General features: G+C 44.3%; 1 protein-coding gene across 2 annotated transcripts in view; it reads right to left on the reverse strand.

Moving 5' to 3' along the window:
• The window catches only part of LOC308300216 (glutamate receptor ionotropic, kainate 2-like), a gene marked incomplete at both ends in the record, with an annotated part of 144,959 nt that overhangs the window by 22,404 nt on the left and 97,610 nt on the right, over nt 1-24,945 (reverse strand). For both annotated transcript variants that reach the window (XM_080744025.1, XM_080744024.1), the window contains 6 exons: nt 965-1,083; nt 9,590-9,813; nt 11,252-11,458; nt 12,770-12,883; nt 13,690-13,797; nt 16,092-16,235. In XM_080744025.1, coding sequence (XP_080600151.1) covers nt 965-1,083; nt 9,590-9,813; nt 11,252-11,458; nt 12,770-12,883; nt 13,690-13,797; nt 16,092-16,235 — 916 coding nt within the window. The remainder of the gene's footprint in view (nt 1-964; nt 1,084-9,589; nt 9,814-11,251; nt 11,459-12,769; nt 12,884-13,689; nt 13,798-16,091; nt 16,236-24,945) is intronic.

Genomic DNA, 24,945 nt, shown 5'->3' on the forward strand with positions numbered 1-24,945 from the left:
ACGTTCGCTATGAAAATACACATATTGAAAGATTTGCACATATTTTCACGACTTTTTCAAAAATAGCAGATCTACTGGTTAAAGCATTCAATAATTCTAGGCCTAAATATTAAAATGCACAAATTAAGGATGCACCGATATATCGTCCGTATCGTATCAGCCGATATTTGTCTCTGTGTCTGCACGCAGGTGCATATATACATATATTTTCTATTCTATTCATTAGCCAACGTTCATCTGTTGCTGTGACACATCAATCTTGCGCTGGCTATGTTGGTGTGTTGATGGCTGCAGCCTGCCAAGCTGCAGCCTGGGAACATATACACTCCTCCATGGGTTGCTCCTTACATTATGATGCTCCCACATATTCTCACACACGCACCAGTTACAGTTAATTTCTCCATAACCCACACTCTGCACATATATTGGAGCACATATCTTCAAACGGGTAAGGTCTAGTGTTTTATAATGGAGATTTATTCGCTTCCCTGGCACAAAACAGGGAATGAATATTATTTAAAAAATCTAACCAATCTGTAATGGTTATCGGTCAAATTGTTATTTTAAACATTGCTATCGCATCCCTAACACATATACTAGAGCTTATTTTATTTGGCTTTATTGTTATGATTATTTTCATAACAATATGGGTATTACGAACAAGTTTTATTTCTATCCTTGCACAATGTTACCATCATGTTACTATCCAATACCATATCACAGTAATTCTTCATTCGACAGTAAAGCCAAATTCATGCTCCGTTGTGCGACGGTGTAGCACGCCGATCTACATTCCTGACACGCGACATCGTCAAATAAGTCTTGATTCTTCACGTGACATCCATAAAATCCATAAAACATGCGGCACATCCCCATTCCTAGGTCTCTCTTCCCTCAGAGACAGTGGGACACAGAGAGCTGCTGCTTCACACATGAGCCACAGGCTGAGAGGCAGGCAGACTACCTTGCCGCATGAGAGCCCCGACTCCGAACCAGAAGCTATTGAGTAGCGTGAAATTATTTTCCACAACGTCGGAGTCTGGGTTGCATGGATGTGGGTTGTACCACTCATATGGGCTAAACCTACACAGAGAGAGAGGGAGAGAGATATAGCAAGAGAGGGAGAGAACAAACACAGGTACATCAGTTAAAAAAGCCACAGTGGAATGCTGTATTCCCTGGAAAGAACTTAATGGCAAATGAGGCGTAGATTTAAAAGAAAAGACAAAAAAAAAAAAAAACAGAAATGGGTTATTTAAGACGAACGATGAGAATACAAACGCATGCGATGCAGTTCCTCATTTCCTGGCCTTCCCTGAGGGAAGCGGTGCTTCTGCATGCGGGGAGGACCAGACCAGAGCAAATCATTCATCCTTTGGGCCCAGATCAGCTTATTGGCATATTCAAATGCCTTCAGTTTATTGTGAAGCCGGATCAATGGGCTGGAATAACACTGTCACCAGTGATAATGTCCCGGCCAGGGCCTGGTAGTCTTCTAGAGATCACTGGGATTCACCACCGCCTCGGAGGGCAGGGCCCTATTATGCCTGATTTGTATACTGGACGGCGTGCCGTGTTGCAATGCACGTGTGAGCTTGTAGATCAGCTATTTTCGGCACCAGTGGACAATTAATTATAAATCACCTTTACCTCCCCTTGTACGTTCCCTACAAAGCCCTCTGAGCTCGCTCTTCTCGTGGCTCTTCTGGGCTCCCTGCAGGTAAAACCTCGATATTTCGACGTCCCATTAGTTCGACTAAGGGTTAGGGTTAGGGTTATCATAGTTTTACTGAGGTTAGGGTCGGGGTTTGGGTTAGGTTTAGGCATAGTAGCATTCACCAGGGTAACATTCACCAGGTTAGCATTCACCAGCATCGGCAGGTTAGCATTTCACTGGGTTAGCATTCACCAGTGTCGAACTAAAGCCCTTTGCACACAGGCGCGTTTATCCATACGGATAAAACGGACAATTTCACTTTTTAAAAAGAAAACAATGATTCTCTACGACCTCATGCACACCGGATCCGAATTGGCCGTGCGACGAGTGGCTGCGGCCGTGCGTTTTTTTCTCGATCGAACCCAGTTCGATTCGTGCGTCTTGTCGCATGCGGTAAAAAAACTCATCACTCCTTTTATGACTCCTTTTGGGATCCGCAGCGCCGATTCCGCATAGCATTGCACACCAAATCCAATGCGTTTTATTCATACAGCAAACGGAAGAAACGCAACTGTCCTGTGTGCAAAGGGCTTAACAGGACTGATAGATTAAATAGATAACTTAAATATGGATCTATAAATCCATAACCAAATAAGACTCAGCGACAGCTATTAAGGACTATATCTTAAATTGTTATATTTTGAAGAGAGCAGGCAAGGAAGACAAACAGTGAGCTACCATCCTAATGGCAGCTTGCTAATTTCTCTCTTCTGACACACAGTATATAAGAGAATACAGTACATGACAGTTAGATCGTGGGACTAATTGATTGGTTCACTTACAGTACAACCAAAACATGGTCTCAGGGTAACAATGACCTATACTGTAAGTTCAGACAGTAGTTCACAGAATTGAACCTTTATGGTCATATGAGCCTCATACATGAATCATACATTTATTTATGTATCATAAATCATATCTATCAGGGACGTCGAACAAAATGTGTTCGACGTCCCTGATACATTTAATGTTATGTCGGAATATCGCTATGCTCCCCTCCCTGCATCCCCCTCACATCATCTCATTCTCTTCAGTCCTTCTACCTCTCTCTCTCTCTCTCTCTCTCTCTCTCTCTCTCTCCCTCCCAGTCTGCAGCCTTTCCGCATCATCATCCTACACGCCCCCCACCTCAGGCGACCCGTAAGACCCCTGGAGGTTCGGACGGAGACATTTGTGGTTTAAGTAAGCGTGGCGTGGCATTAGGACCGGGCCACCGGGTTAGCATTAAGTACCAGGAGAGGCTGATTGACTTTGGAGCTGAAGTGGGCAGGTGGAGTCAGCCGTTCTGATGGGGGCCAGCAGGGCTGCTTGGGGAGCCGTATACCTCCACATACTGCATGCTAATGAGAAACCATGTTAAAAGGTCTGCCTTGGATCGAGGGTTCCCAAACCCTCGTTCCAAACCCAAAAATAATCATGATCATCAAACATTTGAACTGGGGACCCCCACCATATCAAGTACTTGAAATTGTAGGCATTAACTTTAGTTTGACTCGGTTCCACAGATAAATGTTGCTAAAATTACAATTACTAGAACTAGAAGCTCACAACGCCTCGCACTTGTCAGCTTGTGGATTGGCTATTTTCACAAGGTTTCCCACTTTCTTATGTAATATTTGACAATTTGGCCAATTTGGTATTGAAAATGTCTTAAAAGTCATTCAATTGCAACTTTAGAAATGTGTAGATATCCTGTATACACTTATTATACTGCATGTTGGTTTGGTGAAATTGGCGATATCTCCCAGAGCATAAATGTTTCTAAACAAACTATTCATTTCGTCCGATAAATAATAGATCATGCAGCTGTGAAACATGGATTATTATAGCCAGGGCAAACGCTATAGCGTTTTGAACGCTGGTCGCCGGTTCTCCGCGGGGGGCACGGGGCTCAGAGCCAGCTCGGAGCTTTGCGTGGCAGTAAATTCCTGCTGACATTGCCAGACAGGCTCGGAGACCCAGAGCGATAAATGAGCGAAGCAAATTATTTCTATTTCAATAAATGAGCATAAACAAACTACATGAACAATGTTGCTATAACTAAGATATTTGAGGATTAATACTGTATATATTTTATATACACAGATTTACTAATAAAATACATTTTCATGCAAGGTCACTTCCTGGTTTAGAGCAAGGAAGCTGGTGTGAGCGAGGGGAGACCGGCCGGCAGACAGTACAATATACACTACAGTAAATGCAATAAATTAATTTGATTGGCTTACAACGCCATTCCCAACGTTACATCATCAATAATTTCATTAGTTAATCAGTCTGATTTTGCTTCTTTTTTTTTTTTGCTGTCTTTAAGCTAATCATCTGGGGAACCCCCAAAATAATCTGGGGACCCCCCTGGCTTAGATGAGTTCATCAGAGGAACATGCCAGCTACAGCTCTTCGAAAACATACTGACAGCTACTCACACATATAACGTGCTAGCATTACATTCACGGCAGTGAGTTGCCTTGCTCAGCAATAAAAAATAATAAAAGTTTCTCCTGAAGACGGAGTGCCTCAGTATTTTTCTGCATCACCACAAGCAGAACTGCTTTTATTATGGCAGTGAATATTCAGCCTATGGTCGTCATTGGTAAAGGAAACACTATTAACCATCAGGTGCTTTGAACGCCCTCCCCAGATTCTTACCCTATTTGCCAAATCCATGCCTATAGACTTAATTGACCATACTAACAGTTCCTAACCTGAACCGGCTGCAACCTACCGTACAGTATCACCGTCTGAACTAATCAGTTGTAGCGTGCATAGATGGTGGTGGATCCGACGGTTGAATCTCAACTGCCTACATATATTTACTGAACACCACGGTAATGAAACATAACAAACCACCAAGAGCAAATAAGCTATTCTGATGGGTCGTGTGGCAGTACTTTTATTCTTATAACACATGCTAACAAGAACAGACTTGTAGAATGTGGTCACGGTTCTTAATTAGCGACACCTACTGATAAACTGTAGGTACTGTATACTGTAACTGTAGTTACTGTACAGCTACAGTGTACTGAATGAATGAATGAATGAGGAAAATTGCACACAGGAAGACCTGTTGGGTTGAAACGCGGCCGCTGTATCTGTCCGTACTGTCTATATTTGTCTGTCATTTAATGTTTCTATGAATTGAGTACAAAAGGACCCCCATGTAAACAAGCGCTTTCTTTCATGGGTTTAGATCCTATTAGTAGACTGTGAACAGTATCTGAACTGTACTTTCCTGTGCTTTACCTATATTTAAACTGCTAATAAAGTATTCAATCAATCAATCCGTGAGAGGTAAATAAACCATGTGAAAAGGACATACATTGTGTGCTGCCTATTCACTTTCATGTCATTATTGAGCCGTGCACCTTAAAGACTTTTATTTAATCTGGAGTGTTGCAGGGCTTTCTGCTTTGCAGTCATTTCTCACACATTTCTAACATAACATTTTTATATTTATGGCAATTCTGGGGACTGTAAGCGGGATACACTGTGAGAACGTCTGTTATTTAATGCACTTCTTCAGATGGGAAAACTGTAGCTTCACGCGGTTATTTTGTCACAACCGACTTGCTCACAGTGCGTCGCAAGACACCAACGAGAGCAATATCTGACTGTTCCTAAATTAATCCCCGCATGATTATGCCCCTTCAGAGTAGCAGCATGCATTGCCACAGAAGCAGAGCTGGGCCATGACGGGAAATGACACAATATATCAGTAGTAATTCCCGTTTGATATCTGTTTTTTATGGACGGTGGCATCCTAATCAACGGTCTTCTTTTACAAGTGTCGTGAATGTAGCAACCATCTCTGTCATGTTGGGTGTCCTTTACAGCGATTTTCTGTGCCGCGTCCCCTTGGGAATGGCCCGTGTGGACATGGATGTGATGACAGGCTATAATTCTCCCTGTCAACCACATGAGGGATGGCTGATTTGCTGGAATGTCAATGAGCTGAGTCTCCTTGGAACCACAGGTGACTGTAACCACACAATGGCCTTGTGGTGTGATGGGTGAAATGTATAGCGGGAGTGTGTGCCTGGGCATGTGCACGTGTACGTGTACAATACGTGCTCCCGTGTGGGTAGTGTATGTGTAGCCTACGCATGTGCGTTTGCACGTACATTTAGCATATTATGCTGTAGGTAGAGAGTATGTGCATGTGGTTTTATGTGTGCGCGCAGATGGAATTAATTGTGTGTGTGTGTGTGTGTGTGTGTGTGTGTGTGTGTGTGTGTGTGTGTGTGTGTGTGTGTGTGTGTGTGTGTGTGTGTGTGTGTGTGGTGCGTGCGTGTGTGTGAATGCGGACATACAGTATGTGTGCGGCAGCGGGTGTACATGGCTCGATCAAATCCATATGAACGCCAAACCCCAGCGGTGCTTGTGATTATACCCTTTCTTTCTTCTGACTGAGCGAGTGCACATAATGCATTGTCAAAAGAACAGCATGTGTCAGATTCATATGCAACATGGATATTGTTTGTGTCTCTGACAGAGTGGGTATTCTGCCTGTAACCAGAACCCATGGTTTCTCTGCGGGACCTTTTTGCCTGCTGCCTTGGGGCTGTGTTCCGCACACCCATCGCAAGGAAGTGGGGTCCTGGTCCTGTGGAGCGTAAGGTCACCCCCTCTCACACGAAGCAATGCTGGATAGCACATGGAATAATAATTGTATTCCCCTTTTTCTCACCCTCTTTCGCTCCCTCTCTCTGATCATCCCCTTTGTCTGTCCCAAGTCACATTCCCTCCACTAAATGACGTCAATAACACAAGTTCAGGAGTAAAGACCGCTCAAAACTTTAATCGAACAATCTCCATCGCATAAATATACGTGTGGCTGCCAGCCTCACCTGATTGACACTGTTCTCGCAAAACAGACCAGACTACCACACGCAAATAAATCACCGCTCACCGGACCGTGATGCCCAGCTAAATCCTTCCGACGATTCGTATTTCCCATCCACGATCAGGCGACAACTTCGTAATAACGCACCACATTCCCACAGACGCCACCGTTTCCGAATCCTCTTCCTCCTCAAGCACTGAGGTGCGGCTTCAGGTCTCCCGCCCAGCCCAAGCAGGTCTGAGATCATTCTCCAACTCGCCTCCATCCCAGAATTCCCTCAGCGGTCTCACTCCCTTAACGACCTCTCTCTCGTTATCTACCAAACTGACCAGACCAGTCCACTCCCACCGCCATCTCCCTATGGACAGTAGCACGCACATCTCCCTGACATGCACCACACTGACACGTGTTCTGCACACCGATAACAAGGAAAGCGGGGTCCTGTGGAACATGCAGACATAAGGTCACCCCCTCTCACACGGAGCACGGGGGACATGCTGGATAGCATTCAGAATAATAAATGGATTCCTGTGTTCTGATCGTCCCCGAGTTCAGACAGCCTTCAAATTAACACGGACACAATCAGTGAACCACTTGAACCCTATTCTGGGTATATCATAATAGGTGAACATTTGCCGACAATCACAGATCTACAAACTCACAGTGCTGCTATTTTGGTGTAAATTTGGCATAGAGGGGAAAGGGAAGGGGACCAAGCATAGATCCCTGGGGGACCCTGATCAACGAAGTAATACGCTAGTGTTTACTAAGTTAGCTACAGTATCACCATCGTATAAATACACCTGTGCATTCCAGGCTCACCTTGTTTGACTGTGTTCTCGCAAAACCAAACCTCCTCCAACAAATTCTTTCCAGTCTCTCCCAGCTCCACTTTCTAAGACGCGCGGGTTCCTGGGTTCATTTGTACATTCTCATTCCCTTCTCTTGTCAATACAAAATTAAGCCGTCAGCTGAGGTGTAGTTTTGTACCAGTGAATTGGATTTAATTACTCTGGCTGCAGTAATAGATCTGTTGCCTTTATTCTCCGGGGCCAAGTGAGGAGACTGGGGCTGCAGGTGGTGCAAGAGAGACGCACAGGTGACCACCAGAACGTGGACTTACTCACCGCACAAAACAATAATAGTCAATAATGACTTGTAAACCATGTATTATGCAATATCAACACAGGTTGTGGTCAGCATAATTTGAACAGGGGGAATTCAGTTTTCTTAATAAAGAGAGAGCAGCAGAGATCTCATCGTGCAGCTCTGGAAGCTTAATGGAGCCACAGCGTTTAGTTGAGTCAAAAGAAAAGGCCAAAAAAGATTTTGTGCTTTTTTGTGAGGAGCTAAGAGATAACTAATTTTGTTGGAAAAGGAGGGAGATTCAATGAGATTGCAATCCCTAGTGGGCTGGAGGTATGCATTTTATTGTGTGCATGCGGGACTCTGCAAGCCTTCTCTGCTCTCTCTATTTGCGGAGGATTAAAGGAAATAATATACTCTGCATTTAGGGTTCCGGGCAATCAATCAGGGGGCTGCGCGATCAATAATACAATTATGAGAGAACTCAACTCAGCAAACCGCAGAGGGGTTACTGTGTTTCAGGTGGACTGAGGATGCTGAGTAGAACCAGGCAGGTAGTGACAGAGCAAGCACTTATTTGGTGCATCGACATGCAAGAAAAAAAATATGTGTCATGCTGTTAAACAAACAATAATTTTTAACAATCAGTCAAAAGTGCTGAGTCCGTTATTGGGGTGGACCAGGAATGCTAGCAGTATAAACACATGCTAATCACTTACCCTGACCAACCGTGACAACAAAATGACTATGATACAACTTGCATATTCTGAACTAACTTAGGTGACAGTTGCTGCTTTTATCCTCTTTGCATGTCCATATTGCCGGTAACATTTTGGTGAAAAGTGCATGAAAACCCTAAAACTCTAAGTGGGTCAAAGCAGAGGACTCTGAGATCTGGGATCAACACGCACCTTTCTTTCTACCTCAGACATGCACAGGAACTACAGTGCACTGTTGTGGTACATTCCTTACAACAGCTTGGCTATACAGTGGCCAGTGGTTCAAATATAAGGCATTATTGTTGCTGTCAGGCAGAAACATTGTAAGGCCATATTTCATCTTTTTTTCATAAATGACTGCCTTCTTTTTATACTGTAAAAGTAGCAGAATGGTTGATGGTTGCAATGCATCACATTGCAATGCCTTAATTGTGAGCTTGCTTGTAAAGTAGATATGCATTTCTTGCTCATTTTGAAAGAGTTCGACAAATATATAACATTAAGCCTGAAATAGGGATGCTAGTTGAAAGTATATTGGTTCTGTCTATGGGTTTTTATAAATATTTAACCAATTAAAAGTATCCTATTAACCAAGAGCTTGTGAATAAAGTTACATATTTGTAGTTATTTGTTACGTTGGAAATTTGGAATGCAGGTTATTTTGGTTTTGGACATACAACGTTTCCGCCCGACAGCGACAATATCGTCTCTGTCTGGTGGAAACCTCATATGTCCAAAACTGTTCCTTATCTGGAAGCAAATAAAAAAACAGCGCCTCGCACAGCGAGGCGTTGTGTGCTTGTAGATCGGCTGTTTTCACTACTTTTGTGAGAAGGCCTTGTATGATGAAGCAGTGCTTTACTTTGCAAACAAATGTACAAATTTGAAACTTGGAGATACAAGGTTTCTGCCCGACAGTGACGATATGTAAATTTCACACTTGCTCAGTGGAGGCCCAGTCTGCAACACTCAGACTCTCTCAGCACACACACGCACACAGCACAGGCACGCACACAGCCTCCCCACGAGAACATTCACTAGTAAGAACTTCAGTGCATGGGCTCTCTGTGGTTTTGCATTGAACGTTGCCACTGTGGGCCACCAGGGAGAAACCGCCAAGTGCTGGTGAGAGCGAGCGATGAGGGAAGAGGGGAGATTAGGACGGAGGGAGGGAGAGAGAGAGAGAGAGGGAAAGAGTGGGGGGGAGGGGAGGGAGCAACATGTTACCTGGCTATGACAAACAGCACACAACTGACACCCAAGCAAGCCAGCAGAATATACATCCAGATATCAGGTGAGAGGGGGTTGAGGAAGGAGAAGACTCCGGGGTTGGTGCCATTGGGCTTGCGGTACAAGATGCTTATGCCCAGCGTCATGAAGGGCTTGGAGAAGTCGATGACCTTCTCCCTGACATAGGTGATGGCCAGGGGAGCCACCGCCAGGTCCGCTTTCTGCAAGGGAGAGAACAAAAAAAGGTAGGGGTGGGGTAGAGATTGACCAATCAGAGGGGGCCGAGGCATCAGAGTGGAACCAATCGAGTTAGCATCTGATTTCTGTCAACAGCTCGGCCGGGTCAATATGTAGGCGTGAGATGAGCCACGGCGGAGAGTCGACAACCATTGTGGTTATTTGTTCAGCTTGATTAAGAGGTAAGGAGTAAGTGGCGTTGGGGTGGACGTTAGAGGTCACCGATATTTCCTTTGGTCTTATCTGATCCTGTGGGTCAGTGACTAAAGAGCACTGTCTTTGGATTAGCTGTCTGTGTGCGCACAGAACGAACTGTGTGCACAATATACCCTGAGGCTATATCTCCCATTTTATATTCACGGCAAGGCCATGCAGAGTTGAACTAGTATACTGTCGGTGAAAATATACAGTATATTTACTGTATTCTCCAAGAATGGTGTTTTATTTGTTTCCCGAATACATTCTGTATTGGCAGTATCCAAACATCATATCTCCCTTTTAGACATGGCAGAAGAATTTCCATGGCCACATGCAACACAACAAACCATTGACAATAAATGATTAAAATGCAAAAATCCCATACTGTCCACCGAAAAAATTCTGTATTCCTGAAAAATCTCACGTTGAAGAGATGACTACTTCAGAACATGATTAAAGCTCTATAACACCTACACCTACGCAAACCTCTGAGTGATACTTGAACTCTGAGTTAAACTACAGCCTGAAATATATTCCTCCCCGATGAACAAACTCAACATACCGTATGCACTCTTATACATCAGTGGAGATAATAAACCCACATACTGTAGAGTTACATTGAAACTTCAGCCTGCTATATTATGAAAGACAGAGAAGATAAAACCAACAAGAATACAGCTTCATTCTGTCATTTGTTGCCTGCTATAGAAAACCTTGCTGCAATGAATGTCCTGCTGGTTTCGCATTATGGTGACAAGCACAATAACGCGTACAATCGATCTGGTTCAAGCGTTCCTGTTCATGAACTTGCATTTCATGAACAGGAACGCTTGAACCAGGTATGTTTCAGGCTTAACTCTAACACTGGATTTTTATATATGGCACATGAAAAACATTTAGTATAATTTTGAATATGGCTCAGCATTGTGGAGGCACCGTTCTCCTACACAGTAAAATCCTTAGTGTTAAAGGTAGTGTAAGTGACAGACAGTCTTGGTTAAAACAAAAATATGTTTTTTTGTTTTTTGTTAAAAGGTTAAAGCTCTATATTCTGATAGTAATCATTACAATATAGTGTTTGTTCAGTAACATGGGTCTCCCCTTCTCTCAAGCGTTTTAATAAACTGAAAAGATTTTCAACCAGAGGTATACCCATTAATCAGCTTCAGTTTTAAAGCCACCACTGCTTTGAGAATCAGAAAGGGTGGAGAGCGGCTGACTCACGTGGTCCATGAGCTCTCGGACCATGCCGTTCCACTGGCCCGTCTTCTCCTCCAGCGCGCCGTACTTGCCGTCCTCCACCAGGCGCACCTCGTATCGGAAGCCCAGGATGCCAGAGAGCTCCCTGAGCAGGTCGATGCAGTAGCCCTCGAAGCGGTCGTTCCCGTACAGCGGCTTGTCCGACTTCTTGAACATGACGTAGGGTTCCTCCTTCAGCGACACACGTGCACGCACGCACACGCACACGCACACACACACACACACACACACACACACACACACACACACACACACACACACACACACACACACACAGAGAGAGAAGACACAAAGTCATGTCTCCAGTGTGATGCCTTTGCATCCATGTCTGTCTGTCTGTCTGTCTGTCTGTCACACATCTCCATTCAGAAACAATGCCATTCAGAAGATTGACTTTCATTATTCTAAATGGAGGTGTCACCTAAACCTAACCTAAACCCTAACCTCAGTGGGGGTATATGTTTGCATGCATGTGTCAATGTACACGCTTTGAAGCCGTATGAGTTCATTATACCGCAATTATAGTGTGACGCGGTGTGAGCTCGTGAGCATTGCGAGATTGTGAGCTTGTAGATATAGTAGACGGCTATTTTAGAAAAGAGCTCTTGAGTTCTCGCTATTTTTACCATTTTAGTTTTCTGTGGGTTTCTTATTTTGTACTATTTCACAGTCGGAGGGCTGCAGCCTGCTTGGCTGCAGGCTGTTTGGAGGTCCCTGGCATGGAAAAGTGTGGGAACTGCTTCTCTTTACTGGTTGAGCTACCAGGCACCGCGTGAAGCTGGAATCTACAGTATATTTATCGGGTGTGTACTGCATTGATTTGCATGATAGCATCTTTGTGTGTGTGGTGTGTGTGGTGTGTGTGTGTGTGTGTGTGTGTGTGTGTGTGTGTGTGTGTGTGTGTGTGTGTGTGTGTGTGTGTGTGCAGGGGTGTCGCACCATATTCTGGGCCCTGGGTACAAGGATTCACTGCGGGCCCCCCCAAGAATGTTCTTCATTATTTTGTGTTTTAACTATTTTAAAATAGCAGATCCACAAGCACCGAGTGCCGCAAGCTTCTAGATCTGCTATTTTTGAAAAATCATGAAAAGTCTTTGAATAGCCTATTTCAAAACCTTCTAAGGTTTTTTGAAAAACCTATGTATTTGGCCACGGACCCCCCATCTCAAAATGTTTTGTTCCAGGGACCCCCTAGAATCAAGATTTTAGTTACAAATGTTCACTTAAAAAATACATATATTCAAAGATTTGCACACATTTTCATGACCTTTGAAAAATAGCAGATCTACAAGCTCGCAGCACGGCACTCGGTGCCGCGCTGTGAGCTTGTATATCTGCTATTTTTCAAAAGCTAAAGTATAAAATAATAAAGGCCACTCCACCTTGGGCCCTATAGTAACTCAGACCCACTCCCCCCCCCCCCCCCCCCCCCCTGTGACGCGTATGTGTGCGCGTGTGCGTGTGTGCGTGTTGTCTGTCTACCAGTATGGTCGATACACGGAGTGATTTGTTAGCCAGAGAGTCGGTGATGTTGGATGTCTTGCTCTTGTGAGTCTCTGTCATATTCAGACCGCTGGGAGGGTCCCACGTCCCAATCTGTGACAAAAGAAAAACCACACAATCATAGAATCCTCGGTGTCAATGTTAGTGCTGATGTCTTACGTAGCTGTCAGTGTGATGGCAGAAAACATAAAGTACAGTCATACTCGCTGCCACACACACAAACACTGCAGTTGGCATTCATGCTCTCCACCAGGGGTGTCCAAAGTGCGGCCCGGGGGCCAAATGCTTCATTCCTAAATTGTGCTATAAACGGCCCGCCAGCAACGTCAAACAAGAATATTATAGTATAATTTGTCAGGATTCCTTGGTCCCTGTTGTCTCATTCTGAAAGGGTCAAAGAAAGGCTATTTTGTTGTATTTTTTACCTCGCACGTCTGGTTACATTTGGGTTATTTGTGTTTTGTTCAGAGCATGATATTGTAATTGCAATGCATATACATTATTCCAAACCTTTTTTTGTTAAAATTTTGAATTTTTATGGGATACAGCTCATGAATATCAAAAGTCCATATTTCTAAATATTACAATATTACACAAGACCACTCAAAACAAAGATTTATAATAGAGAATTGTCAACCTTATGAAGTCAGAGTTGCTTTAAGTCCAGTGGGAAGTTTCCAAAGTCAGTTATGATTTGGGGTGCTAGCTAGGGCATCTGCAATGTTTTTTCACACAATATTCAAATGTTTCGAGAAGGATCTGTATGTGACTTTGTTATGGTCCGACAGGAGATGTAGTCGGCCCTTGGGCGTTTTGATATTTTCTAATGTGGCCCTTTTTGAAAAAGAAGTTTGGACACCCCTGTCTCCACAAACGCACACAAACACGCACTCACGCACCTTCTCCAATCCCTCCTCCTTCAGGCTGACAACGTCCAGGTCAAAATCTGTCCTCAGTCCGTTGGTCTTGTTGAAGAGGACCCGTCCAGTCAGTCCATCCCAGTGGGCCTACAGACAGACAGACAGACAGACAGACAGACAGACACACAGACAGACAGAGACAAAGAGAAAGAGACACAGAGAGACAGAAACGGAGAGACAGATAGAAAGAGACACACAGGGAGAGAGAAGCAGACATACGGACCACATGCAGTCACATTAATAGCACTCCAAGAGCAATGCTGCTCTCAGCTCCAAGCCCCTCATTCAATTAACCACAACTTTCATTCCGAATCGGTCTTTACACACACAAACACACACACACACACACACACACACACACACACGCACACACGCACGCACGCACGCACGCACGCACGCACGCACGCACGCACGCAACAGCGCATCAATTCCATCCCCGAGCGCACAGCTTTTTTCCTCGCTCCCAATTATGAATTCCCGTCCTGCTCTTCCCGCGCTCGCCGTCGTCGTCTATCACAACACACAACGCCACAACAATGCAGGCAACCAAAAAGATGGCAGACAGGGCTGACAGGTAAGAGTTCATTATGCATTGTAATTCATTGTGCTTGAAGTTTCACTTCAAAGCTCCGAGGAGGAACAGACGGGCGGGCGAGGGGGAGAAGCGATAGCAGACGTGGGATGTGGGGGACGGAAGGCGGTGTTCTGGCTGGCAGCATCAAAGCGCCACAATAACTCATTCCACAAATTACCTGCGATGATACCATCCGCCGGAATAAAAGACCTTCCTAGAACAAAGCAGATGGCTGACCCCCGACTGGAGTTACGGAGACACACAGAGGCTTTTTGATGTAATCACAGGTATAGATTTATAATACATAAAGAGGCTTGGAGGACAGCACTCAGACAGAGTGCGCACGCTGAGCGCGCACGCGGGGAAATATGACTTCGAAAGTTTGCGCTTTCTGTGAAGTACGTGCTCACAGAACATGAGACATGTTTTTGTGGGATGCCATTATTAGTTCTCAAAGTGGGGTCCATGTGTGTGTGTGTGTATCATTTTAACCACTTTATCCATACTTTGTGCCACGCTGCAAGGTTCTATATCTGCTATTTTGAAGATTTTTGGAAAATATTGAAAATGTTTGGAAACTTAAAAATAAAAAAAATAAAAAAACATGAATCTTCTCTTCTGGGGGTCCTTGGCACAAAACATTTTATTTTTTAAATATTTGTTTTGGGGCTTTTATGCCTTTATTGATAGGACAGTAGACTGACAGGAAATGGGGGGAGACACACGGCAAAGGTCGTCCGGATCGGGAATCGAACCAGCGACGCCGACAGGCATCCATGCCTATGTGGCAATGCCTAAGTGGTATGCGCCTGGAACAGTAGGCCAGCGGGCGCCCCAGCACAAAACATTTTCAGTTGTGGATCCGATGTCAAATACATATCAATTTGGGGGAACATGAAAACGTTTGAAAACTACAACAACTGATCTATGCAGCATAACTATTATAGGCATTTATGAGGAAAATGGGATCATGGATCCTGGGATCCACGTGGAACTACATGCCTGCACCGGGGGATCAGGGACTTCATGAGGTCAGCCTGTGATGTCAGTCGTCTACTCTATGACATAATCTATCACTGTTGTAGGGCAGAAACCTTGTAGAGCGGCTATTTCTAGTATGTTTTTCTTATATACGCATGTCAGTTATTTATTTGTACATTTGTACATGTACAAGTTATTTGTCACATCTGCCCTATGCAATTTCTGTTTACGAAGCCTGTGATTTCTATTTACACGATCCAAAGTTCAATGCCAAAAGACACAATAGAATCATCACAAGTAAAAGAGTGAGTGTTTCAGTAGTGCTTAGGTGGAGACTCACCTTTTCAGACTCCACCTAAACCCTTAGCACTACTGAAACACTCAATAACCATACATGAAGCTAGTTAGCATTTGTTTTTAGGTTTTTTAGAACCTTTTTTCTTGACAGATTATGTTTGTTTTCTAGATAGATATTCATTTGCATTTGTTATATTGCTGTTGATGTACTGACATATTATCTTGTTTATTATTGTGATGTTTTATCTGCTTATTGTAAGTCGCTTTGGATTAAAAGCGTCTGCTAAATGCCTAAACTGTAAACTGTAAACTGTAAAAGCATCTGTGTAATTTTATATTTTAGCGTTGGCTGCCTCGCTGTGAGCACGTAGATCCGCTGTTTTTGAACACTTTTGAAAAGTGTGAGAACTAACGATTCAGAAGGCATTCGTAGAATCGGCCTCGCGGGTCTGCAGTCATTTACGTGACAACAAGCCATGGTAATGTAATGTAATGTAATGATGATGACAGCCCTGTACAGTGTACGCACCTCTTTGATGAGGCTGATGAAACGGCTGCCGAAGCGCCAGGGCTTGTGGCGGTTGCACTGCAGCGAGCTGACGGTGATCTGCTGGGCCTGTTGCACCGCCACGGCCACCACGTGCACCGCGTCGTACATGAGGGCGGCGTCCGTCTGCACAGTGCACACACACACACACACACACACACACACACACACACACACACACACACACACACACAAGAGGAGAAGAATGGGAGATGGCGGTTATTAGGGTGTTTACGTTTTGTGTATAGCTTTCTCTCTCCGTCTGTTCGTCAGTGGTGGAAAAAGTACTCAAATGTTTTATTTAAGTGAAAGTATCAAAACTGTAATGTAGAAATACTCTGTTAAATAAGAAGTACGGAATTCAAAATGTACTTAAAAGTATAAAAGTATTGGCATCAATATGTACTTAAAGTATCAAAAGTAAAAGTACAAAATGTTTGAAAATAGCAGATCTACAAGCTCACAAACAACGCATTGCGATGCGATGCATTGTGAGCTTGTAGATTGGCTATTTTCAAATAGCCACAGTATAATATAGGGCTGAAGTGGTTCATGTCTATGTTTATAATATCATAATTTATGCCTGCAAAGTTTTCAAATAAATGTAGTGGAGTAAAAGTACAATATTTGTATCCGAGATGTAGTGGAGTAGAAGTAAAAGTATTGGAAATTTGAAATACTCAAGTAAAGTACAAATACCTCAAAAATGTACTTAAGTACAGTACTTAAGTAAATGTACAGTTACTTTACACCACTGCTGTTCGTCCACCCATCTGTCTTTGTATTGATCAACCTGTTCCATTCATATGTCCATTTATGTACATATGTGTATATAGGCTACACACGCACGCATACTCACACACACACATGCGCACGCACACACACACACACACACACACACAGAGCATTTCCTAGAGTTGCGTACATGTTTGCATGGGATAAATGCTCGGTGTATGTGGGAGAAACGTCAATAGTTGAGCTGTCTGATGTACGCCTCAAACCCCAATCAAACATGTAACCTATGACATCACCGACACAGAGGTCAAGGGGCAATCCGACAATCAATGTCACCTCGGCCCATGAAGCGCTGTGGGCTGAACGCTCAGCACGTCTTTACCAACACCGTGCTTCAATGGAACCCCATGCAGCGCTGAGTCACTGGGTGGCTCTTCTGCCCTTCGAAGACTCGGGCCAGAAGCAAGAGTATCTTAATGCAGAGGTTCTCAGCCTTTTCTGGATCAGGGCCGATCTTGAGAGCATGATCCCCAGCCCACCCATCTGACCTCTTAACACGGCAGCCGTTCGGAAGTGGGAAGATGGGTGGGCAGCGTGCATTTAAAAAAATCACACCCGTGTGAAGTGGAGCTGTGTGTGTGTGTGTGTGTGTGTGTGTGTGTGTGTGTGTGTGTGTGTGTGTGTGTGTGTGTGTGTGTGTGTGTGTGTGTGGATCATGTGTACCGATTTTTGTGACATTTGAAGAAAATATGTAGGAAAAGGAGCAAAAAGTGTGTTTTGGAGAAAATTCAAGATGGCGGAAAATCTATCATGGCGCAAATGGGCGTGGCCTATATGGGGAGATGCGTCATGACCCAAGGAATCCAGGGAAAAATATTTTTAATTTTCCGACCTACGGTTCAAGAGTTACAGGCCAAAACGTAAAGTGGGGTGTTATGGCGCCACCATGCGGCCAAATGACACAATTATTTTGTATTTAATCCTTGAAATCATTATGAACCTCCTCTCCAAGTCTTGAAACTCTAGCCCCTATGGTTTGCGAGAGACAAATAATTGAATGTGAGTTTTTGCGATTCCCATTATAAGTCAATGGGGAAAATTAATTCACTAATAAATTAATATCAATTAAACTATAGAACCTTTCTCTTAGAAAATAGCCCACGATTCCCAAGTAAGCCGTTCGATTTGACATATGGCGCGAGTGTGTGGTGGCAAAACTGTGGGACTAGTGGCGTGCCGAAGTTTAGGAAGTTCAGGCTACATACAGACACACACACACACAGACAGACAGACACACCCACACGGCCACGTATAGAGAGCCTGTGCTTCACACAGCTCCAAAAATATATATATTTTGATGATCAATCAATCGATTGTGTTCTGGCTAGGAATGGGATCAATGGAACAAACGTAGTATACTTTAAAGATGGGGTGCCATGATTTTTTCCCTCCTACAACATAATCATCAGGTAGTATGATTATACTTTTTTTTAAAGTGTACAGATGGCGTACTGGTTGTCAGGTGGGTGGTGACCCAGCTGAAGCCACACCCACAGCTGTTGTTGGGTTGTGAAAAGGGGAGGGGATGATTTTATGATGTCATTAAATCTGTGTTTTTCATTTGGGCCCTTTGACTCAGAGGATTTCAGCTTTCAGGAAGTAACCAAAAATACACAGGGAAGACATATTTGCATATTATAACCACACCTGGGGGTCTATTAGAGTAATATTAAATCCATAGACACATACAAAACTGAAAAAGGACAAAACTATGGCACCACCTCTTTAAGTTGTTATTTATTGGTATCGCTATGAAAACATGTATTTCAAGGTTTTAAAGAAAAATACTGTATTTTAATTTTAGTGTTTGGCCAATTATTTGGGGTTCCCACAGGTTGAGAACGCCTGATCTAACGCCAGCTAGATAGATGCTCAGCACAAACGGTGCAGTGTCACAGCCTATTAGCAAAAAAGGCCTGGACACTTTCTGGGCCAATGGGACGCCTCTTCCAGGCATAGTCTCTGTGGATGGCTGGCCCTGTCACCGTGGAGACTAATGGATCCTGATGGGCGTTCCCACTCCCTGGAGAGAGAGAGGGAGAGAGAAGGAGAGAGAGAGAGAGAGAGAGAGAGAGAGAGAGAGAGGGCAGAGCGGGCACCGCTGCAGATGGCATGCCATCGCTGGCACCTCTGCTGCCAGACTGACTTGGAGGAACATGCTAAGTGCTCAACACGTAACTGAAGCAACAGTTAACTGGCTCTGAGAGGCGCACGCGGTATACATTATGACCGCACAGGAACAGCTCATTAAGGAGACAAGTGCTCACTGTGAGATCCGTCACATGAAAAACGTCGCCCTCTTCGCAGTGGCTATTTTTTTCCTGCAAAACGCGGCTCAAGCTCCCCCGGGTAGCAACACATTAACAGTTCGACTCCTCTCTCTCCCTCCTCCTCTCCGCCGCGGTCCCAGCACAGAAGGGAGCGGTGATCTCATTTGACAACTGCTGGACGACAAAACCGGTGAGGGGACATGAGGGGGGACGGGGGGCGGGGGGCGGGGGGGGGGGGGGGGGGGACAACACATGCGGTATAGCTGCAGCTATAGGGGACTGTGTGTACATGCTGCCTGTCAGAGCCAATGAGAGCTCACACAAGTGCATGGGAGGGCAGGGTCAGAGGGAGTGGGAGCCTCCGCTCCTCTCCTCTCCTCGTGCTCCTTTTCCACCGTATCTCTATATCGTCGTTGTCGGGAGGAAACCTTGTATGTCCAAAACTCTTCGTTTTGCATTTATCATTTTAAAAATGATTTAAACTAGTGAAAACAGCCGATCTACAAGCACACAACGCCTCGCACCGCGAGGCGTTGTGTGCTTGTAGATCTGCTGTTTTCACTGCCTATGCGACGGCCTTGTATGATGAAGCAGGGCTTTACTTCGCGAAAAAAACGTACAAATTTGAAACTTGGAGATACGAGGTTTCCGCCCGACAGTGACGATATGCTCATGGTAGAACATGCCAGTTATTCACCCCGCGTTTCGCTGGCGGCTAGAGGCTAGGAGGGGTTAGAGTGGTATCTGGGGGTTTGTATGAATGAATATATGAAGGCTGTATGTGGAAGGAGCTTGAGTCAGAGAGATACAGACAGACAGACAGAGAGAGAGAGAGAGAGAGAGAGAGAGAGAGAGAGAGGGAGTTTATATATTATGTAGATTTTATTAGTATTTGTATTCATTCAGCAGCTGTTTACACACGAAGATATATAGATGACAAAATCTGTATTCACGGCGCGAATAAGGAAATTCACCCATTGAGGAGGAGAGGTGAGAGAGAGAGAGAGAGAGAGAGAGAGAGAGAGAGAGAGAGAGAGAGAGAGAGAGAGAGAGAGGGGGGAATGTGTGTGTTTGTATGTGTGTATGTGGGGATATTGACTGTCATTTTGTCCCTGGAGCTTTTAAGGTTGGAGACCTCTGCTGTCAGAGAGGCAGAGGCAGATCAAAGGATGGGAGACCCTCTTCCCCCCCCCTCCATCTCTCGTCTCCATCCACCCCTCACCACCACTTGCTTTTTATTTCCCACCGTTCCCTTTCATTTCACTTCTCCTGGGGAAAGCTGTTGCATGTGTGTGTGTGTGTGTGTGTGTGTGTGTGTGTGTGTGTGTGTGTGTGTGTGTGTGTGTGTGTGTACAGATCCTTCTCGAATTAGAATATTGTGTAAAAGTACATTTTCTTGAAACTGTCATATATTTCTTGAAACCTTCATATATTCTAGATACATTGGACATTCAGTGAATTATTCCAACCCTTTTTTTGTTAAAATTTTGAATTTTTATGGCATACATCTCATGAATTTCAAATGTCCATATTTCAAAATATTACACTATTACACGAAACCACTCAAAACAAGGATTTATAATAGCAAAATGTCAACCTTCTGAAGTCAGAGTTGTTTGAAAATAGTGGGAAGTTTCCGAAGTCAGTTATGCTTTTTCACACAATATTCTAATTTTTCGAGAAGGATCTGTATTTATATTGTCGTTGTCGGGGTGAAAACCTTGTATCCAAGACCGTTCGTTTTGTATTTGATCTACAAGCACACAACGCCTCGCACCGCGAGGCGTTGTGTGCTTGTAGATCGGCTATTTTCACTTATTTTGTGCGACAGCCTTGTATGATGAAGCAGAGCTTTACTTTGTGAAAAAACGTACAAACTTGAAACTTGGAGATACGAGGTTTCTGCCCGACAGTGACGATATGTTTGTGTGTCAGTGTGTGCGTGTGAGTGAATGTGCGTGTGGCTGTGTGAGGGTACAGTGTGCGTGCGTGCGTGCGTTTGTGCGTGCGTGTGTGAGCGTGTTCACAGCAGAAGTACAGAGGAGAGATATTCTCATATTCTACTAATCCCATTTGGTACACATACACAGCCCCAGACCTCTTTTCCTTCCTTCTCCCGGTGGTGAGGTTGGTCACATTCAATCAAGGAATCACCCAATCACTGCCCGCTTACCCATTCGGCCATATCACCAGGCTGCTACACACCTCTCTGCCTCAGTCCCCCCTCCCTCCCCCCTCCCCCCCCGCTCCTCCAAATCCGCCCTTCATTCTCCTCCTGAATCGCATCGATATGACCTCCCAATTCCTCCTCTCTCTACTACTCGCATCAAATCCAGTCCAGTCGGTGGGGTTTCAGCACAATCCGTGATGGAGGGCTGACTTTTACTGCTGTGTCAGGCCCGCGGATGCTGCATAAGCATCGAACATTTTTCTTCACCTTATACTTAATCTTATAATATTCTACCTTACTCAGACCTGTTCTAGTCTTAGTAATAATAGCGAGACAAATTGGTTTAACCACTTAGACCCCAGCTTCCATATTATTGTGGGGAAACCCCCTCGCAGAAAATAGCCGATCGACAAGCTCACAAGGCAAATGTCTATTTTTGACAAAGATTGAGTGCAAAAGTCACTAGTATGAAGCTCTAAGGTACTCCGGTCAGCCATGTATAGGGAGTGTGACTGTGTGCAATGTGCATGTATATGTGTGCATGTAGTTTTATAGGGCTGGGCGATATACGATTAATCAAGGCAGCGGAGGTAATTAAAAACAAAATAGTGAAAATGACAGATCTACAAGCTCACATAGCTCGATGCGATGCATTGTGAGCTTGTAGATCATCTCTTTTGTTTATTCAATAGTCTAAATATGTATAAAAAGTGTAAGCGAAAAGAGTCAATCTACAAGCAAAAGAATGATCGGAAATGGTCACTTGTAAATACAAGGTCATTGCCCACACAGACACCCCAAGAGTTATTTCCATTTAACCGTAACTTCTATCCCTATATGTGCATGTGTCTGCAACTCTGCATGAGACTAAATTACCTCAATCCCACTCCCAGTCCCATGAGCCTCATTGTTTGAATGATTCATATCCATCTATTACCAGACCCATCCCCAGAACCATTTCCCCCCCATCTGCTAACTTCTGATTGCCATGATTTATCAGAGAGACACCATCAGGCTCAAGCCAATTTGCATGGCGCGGATCTGGTTCTGCCTCCCTCTTAGGAGAAGCGGGAGGAGGAGAAGCATTCCTGAAAATCCCTCTGTGACAGAGACAAAGGAGAATGTGTGCATGAAGGAGGAGAGGCAGAGATGAAGAGGAGCAGAAGACTCAGATGATGTCTCCCAGCTCTGGCAGCAGGGGCGTCACAAGGGGGGGGAGAAGGACTGACTTACTAGGGCCCAAGGTGGAGGGGCCTTAATTATTTTATACTTTAGCTATTGAAAAATAGCAGATCTACAGGCTCAGCGCGGCACCGTGTGCCACGTTGTGAGCTTGTATATCTACTATTTTTGAAAAGTCATGAAAATGCGAACATTTGTAACTAAAATTTTGCTTCTGGGGGGTTCCTGGAACTAAATATTTTGAGATGGGGGTCCGTGGCCAAATACATATAATTTTGGGGGTCCTTAACATGAAAATGTTTGAGCACCACCGACAGAAACATTTGAACGATTTGAAATATTCTTGCACAAAGACTTGCACAAATTGTCATGATTTTTTAAAAATAGCAGATCTACAAGCTCGCAGCGTGGCACTTGGTGCCATGCTGTGAGCTTGTATATCTGCTATTTCTCAATAGTTAAATCCCAAAATAATGCTTAATAATGCATTCCTAGTCTAAATGGATTAAACGCCATTCCCGTATGAAGAACATTCATGGGGGGCCCGCAGTGAATCCTTGTACCCAGGGCCCAGAATTTGGTGCGACACCCCTGTCTGGCAGAGTGCATTCCATTCGAAAAGAGAGAAAACTAAAAACTAAAAAACAATCAGTGTTGCCAGATTTCGCAAAAGAGAAACAAGCGGTCAGCTTTACGAAAACGAGGCCAAAACAAAACTCACACGTTTTTTTTTGTAAATGCAACGAATGCTATTTTGTTGCTACTGTATGTCTGTACATTGAGTGCCTAGGACTTCCGACGTAAACAAGACCGTAAAAGGCCTTATTCTGGATGTTCCTGTTGGGCAGGATGTTCTAACTGTAGCTGTGCCGTGCTACATCTCAAATGTGACTACTGTACATGTAATGTTGTTCATTGTGACTAATACGTAGATGTCTATTTTCAAAAAATCTAACCCAGTTTGAAGTGAGTGGTGCATTTGAGCAGTTCATTGCGACCGAAGGTTGCAGTATATGTGACACGGCACATGCTGACTCTGTCTGGACGTCTGGACGTGTACACTTTTGTACGGTCTATACTATGGGTTTGCCGCTCTGACATCACTGTGATGCCAGGGGAACCACATGAACAGAATCCCTTTCATTCCCATGTATGAAGATCCCTGATGTCATCAATACTAAGCCCATATCTAACAGGACTTCATATGGGAATGCCCATATTTGGAGGCCACATCGACCACATATACACACTAACAGAATCCATAAACCGTTAGTGCCTGTTGAGATCGGCACATTTTCTGGGGCAACCTGCCAAGATCACACATGTCACACGTGTCTTCTTATTTTTTCACTCAAAAAAGCACCTGCAATGTAGTCCATTTGAAACTACATTGCAGTGCACACATCATGGGGTCACTTATTTTCTGTTTATTTAGTTGCTGAGTGAGGTCAGCAGTGGTTCTACAGACAGAGATCTGTATGGGCATAAAAAGGATTGTATGTATGATGTCAGATGTCAGATGTCATGCACTGCTCAAAAATGGCCGTGTATGCATCGCCGCAACCACCAATATCGAGAATATTTACAAGCCCAAAGTTGCTTATAATGAAAGAATTGGCAACACTGAAAACAATACTGGGAACCATGTTGATAGTTAGTACAGAGATGTCCGCTGCTCCTTTGGGGAAATCTTAAGTGCTTTAAGTGAAACTGATCTTGAAACCCAGACACATGTAGACACACAGACATGTAGACACAGAGACATACTGTACATGACACAGAGACATACTGTACATGTAGACACAGAGACATACTGTACATGTAGACACAGAGACATACTGTACATGTAGACACAGAGAGGGAGGCTTTCAAACACAACGCCCCAAACCACTTTACTTCTCTCTGCTCTCTGTCTCTTTCCTCAGATTTTTGTTGCTGTCAGTTTGCATGTCTGTCTCTCTCTCTCTCTCTCTCTCTCTCTCTCTCTCTCTCTCTCTCTCTCTCTCTCTCTCTCTCCCCCTCCCTCCCTCCCTCCCACATGAAATGCATTTCTGTACTACTGTCTGAGGAAGCGTGTAATATCACAGGACCATTCCGCTGCTCTTTATGCCTCAGTGACAATACGAGCACAGATAGCGGTAACCAAAATGCAATGACTCACTTTTCCACGGCGCCTGAGATACTCTTTTTTTTACACATCTCCGCGTCTTATTTCCTCTAGCTTTTCTCCCTCGCTAGCACATCGGGGAGGGGAACGCACACATAGACATGCACATAGGCAGACACACGCACACATGCCTAGGAGCATGTCCATGTGTGCCATGCACACAAACTCTCTCTCACACACACACACACACACACACACACACACACACACACACACACACACACACACACACACACACACACACACACACAC

This window comes from Nannobrachium achirus, assembly GCF_963921795.1.
Source record: "Nannobrachium achirus genome assembly, chromosome: 16".
NCBI lineage: Eukaryota > Metazoa > Chordata > Actinopteri > Myctophiformes > Myctophidae > Nannobrachium > Nannobrachium achirus.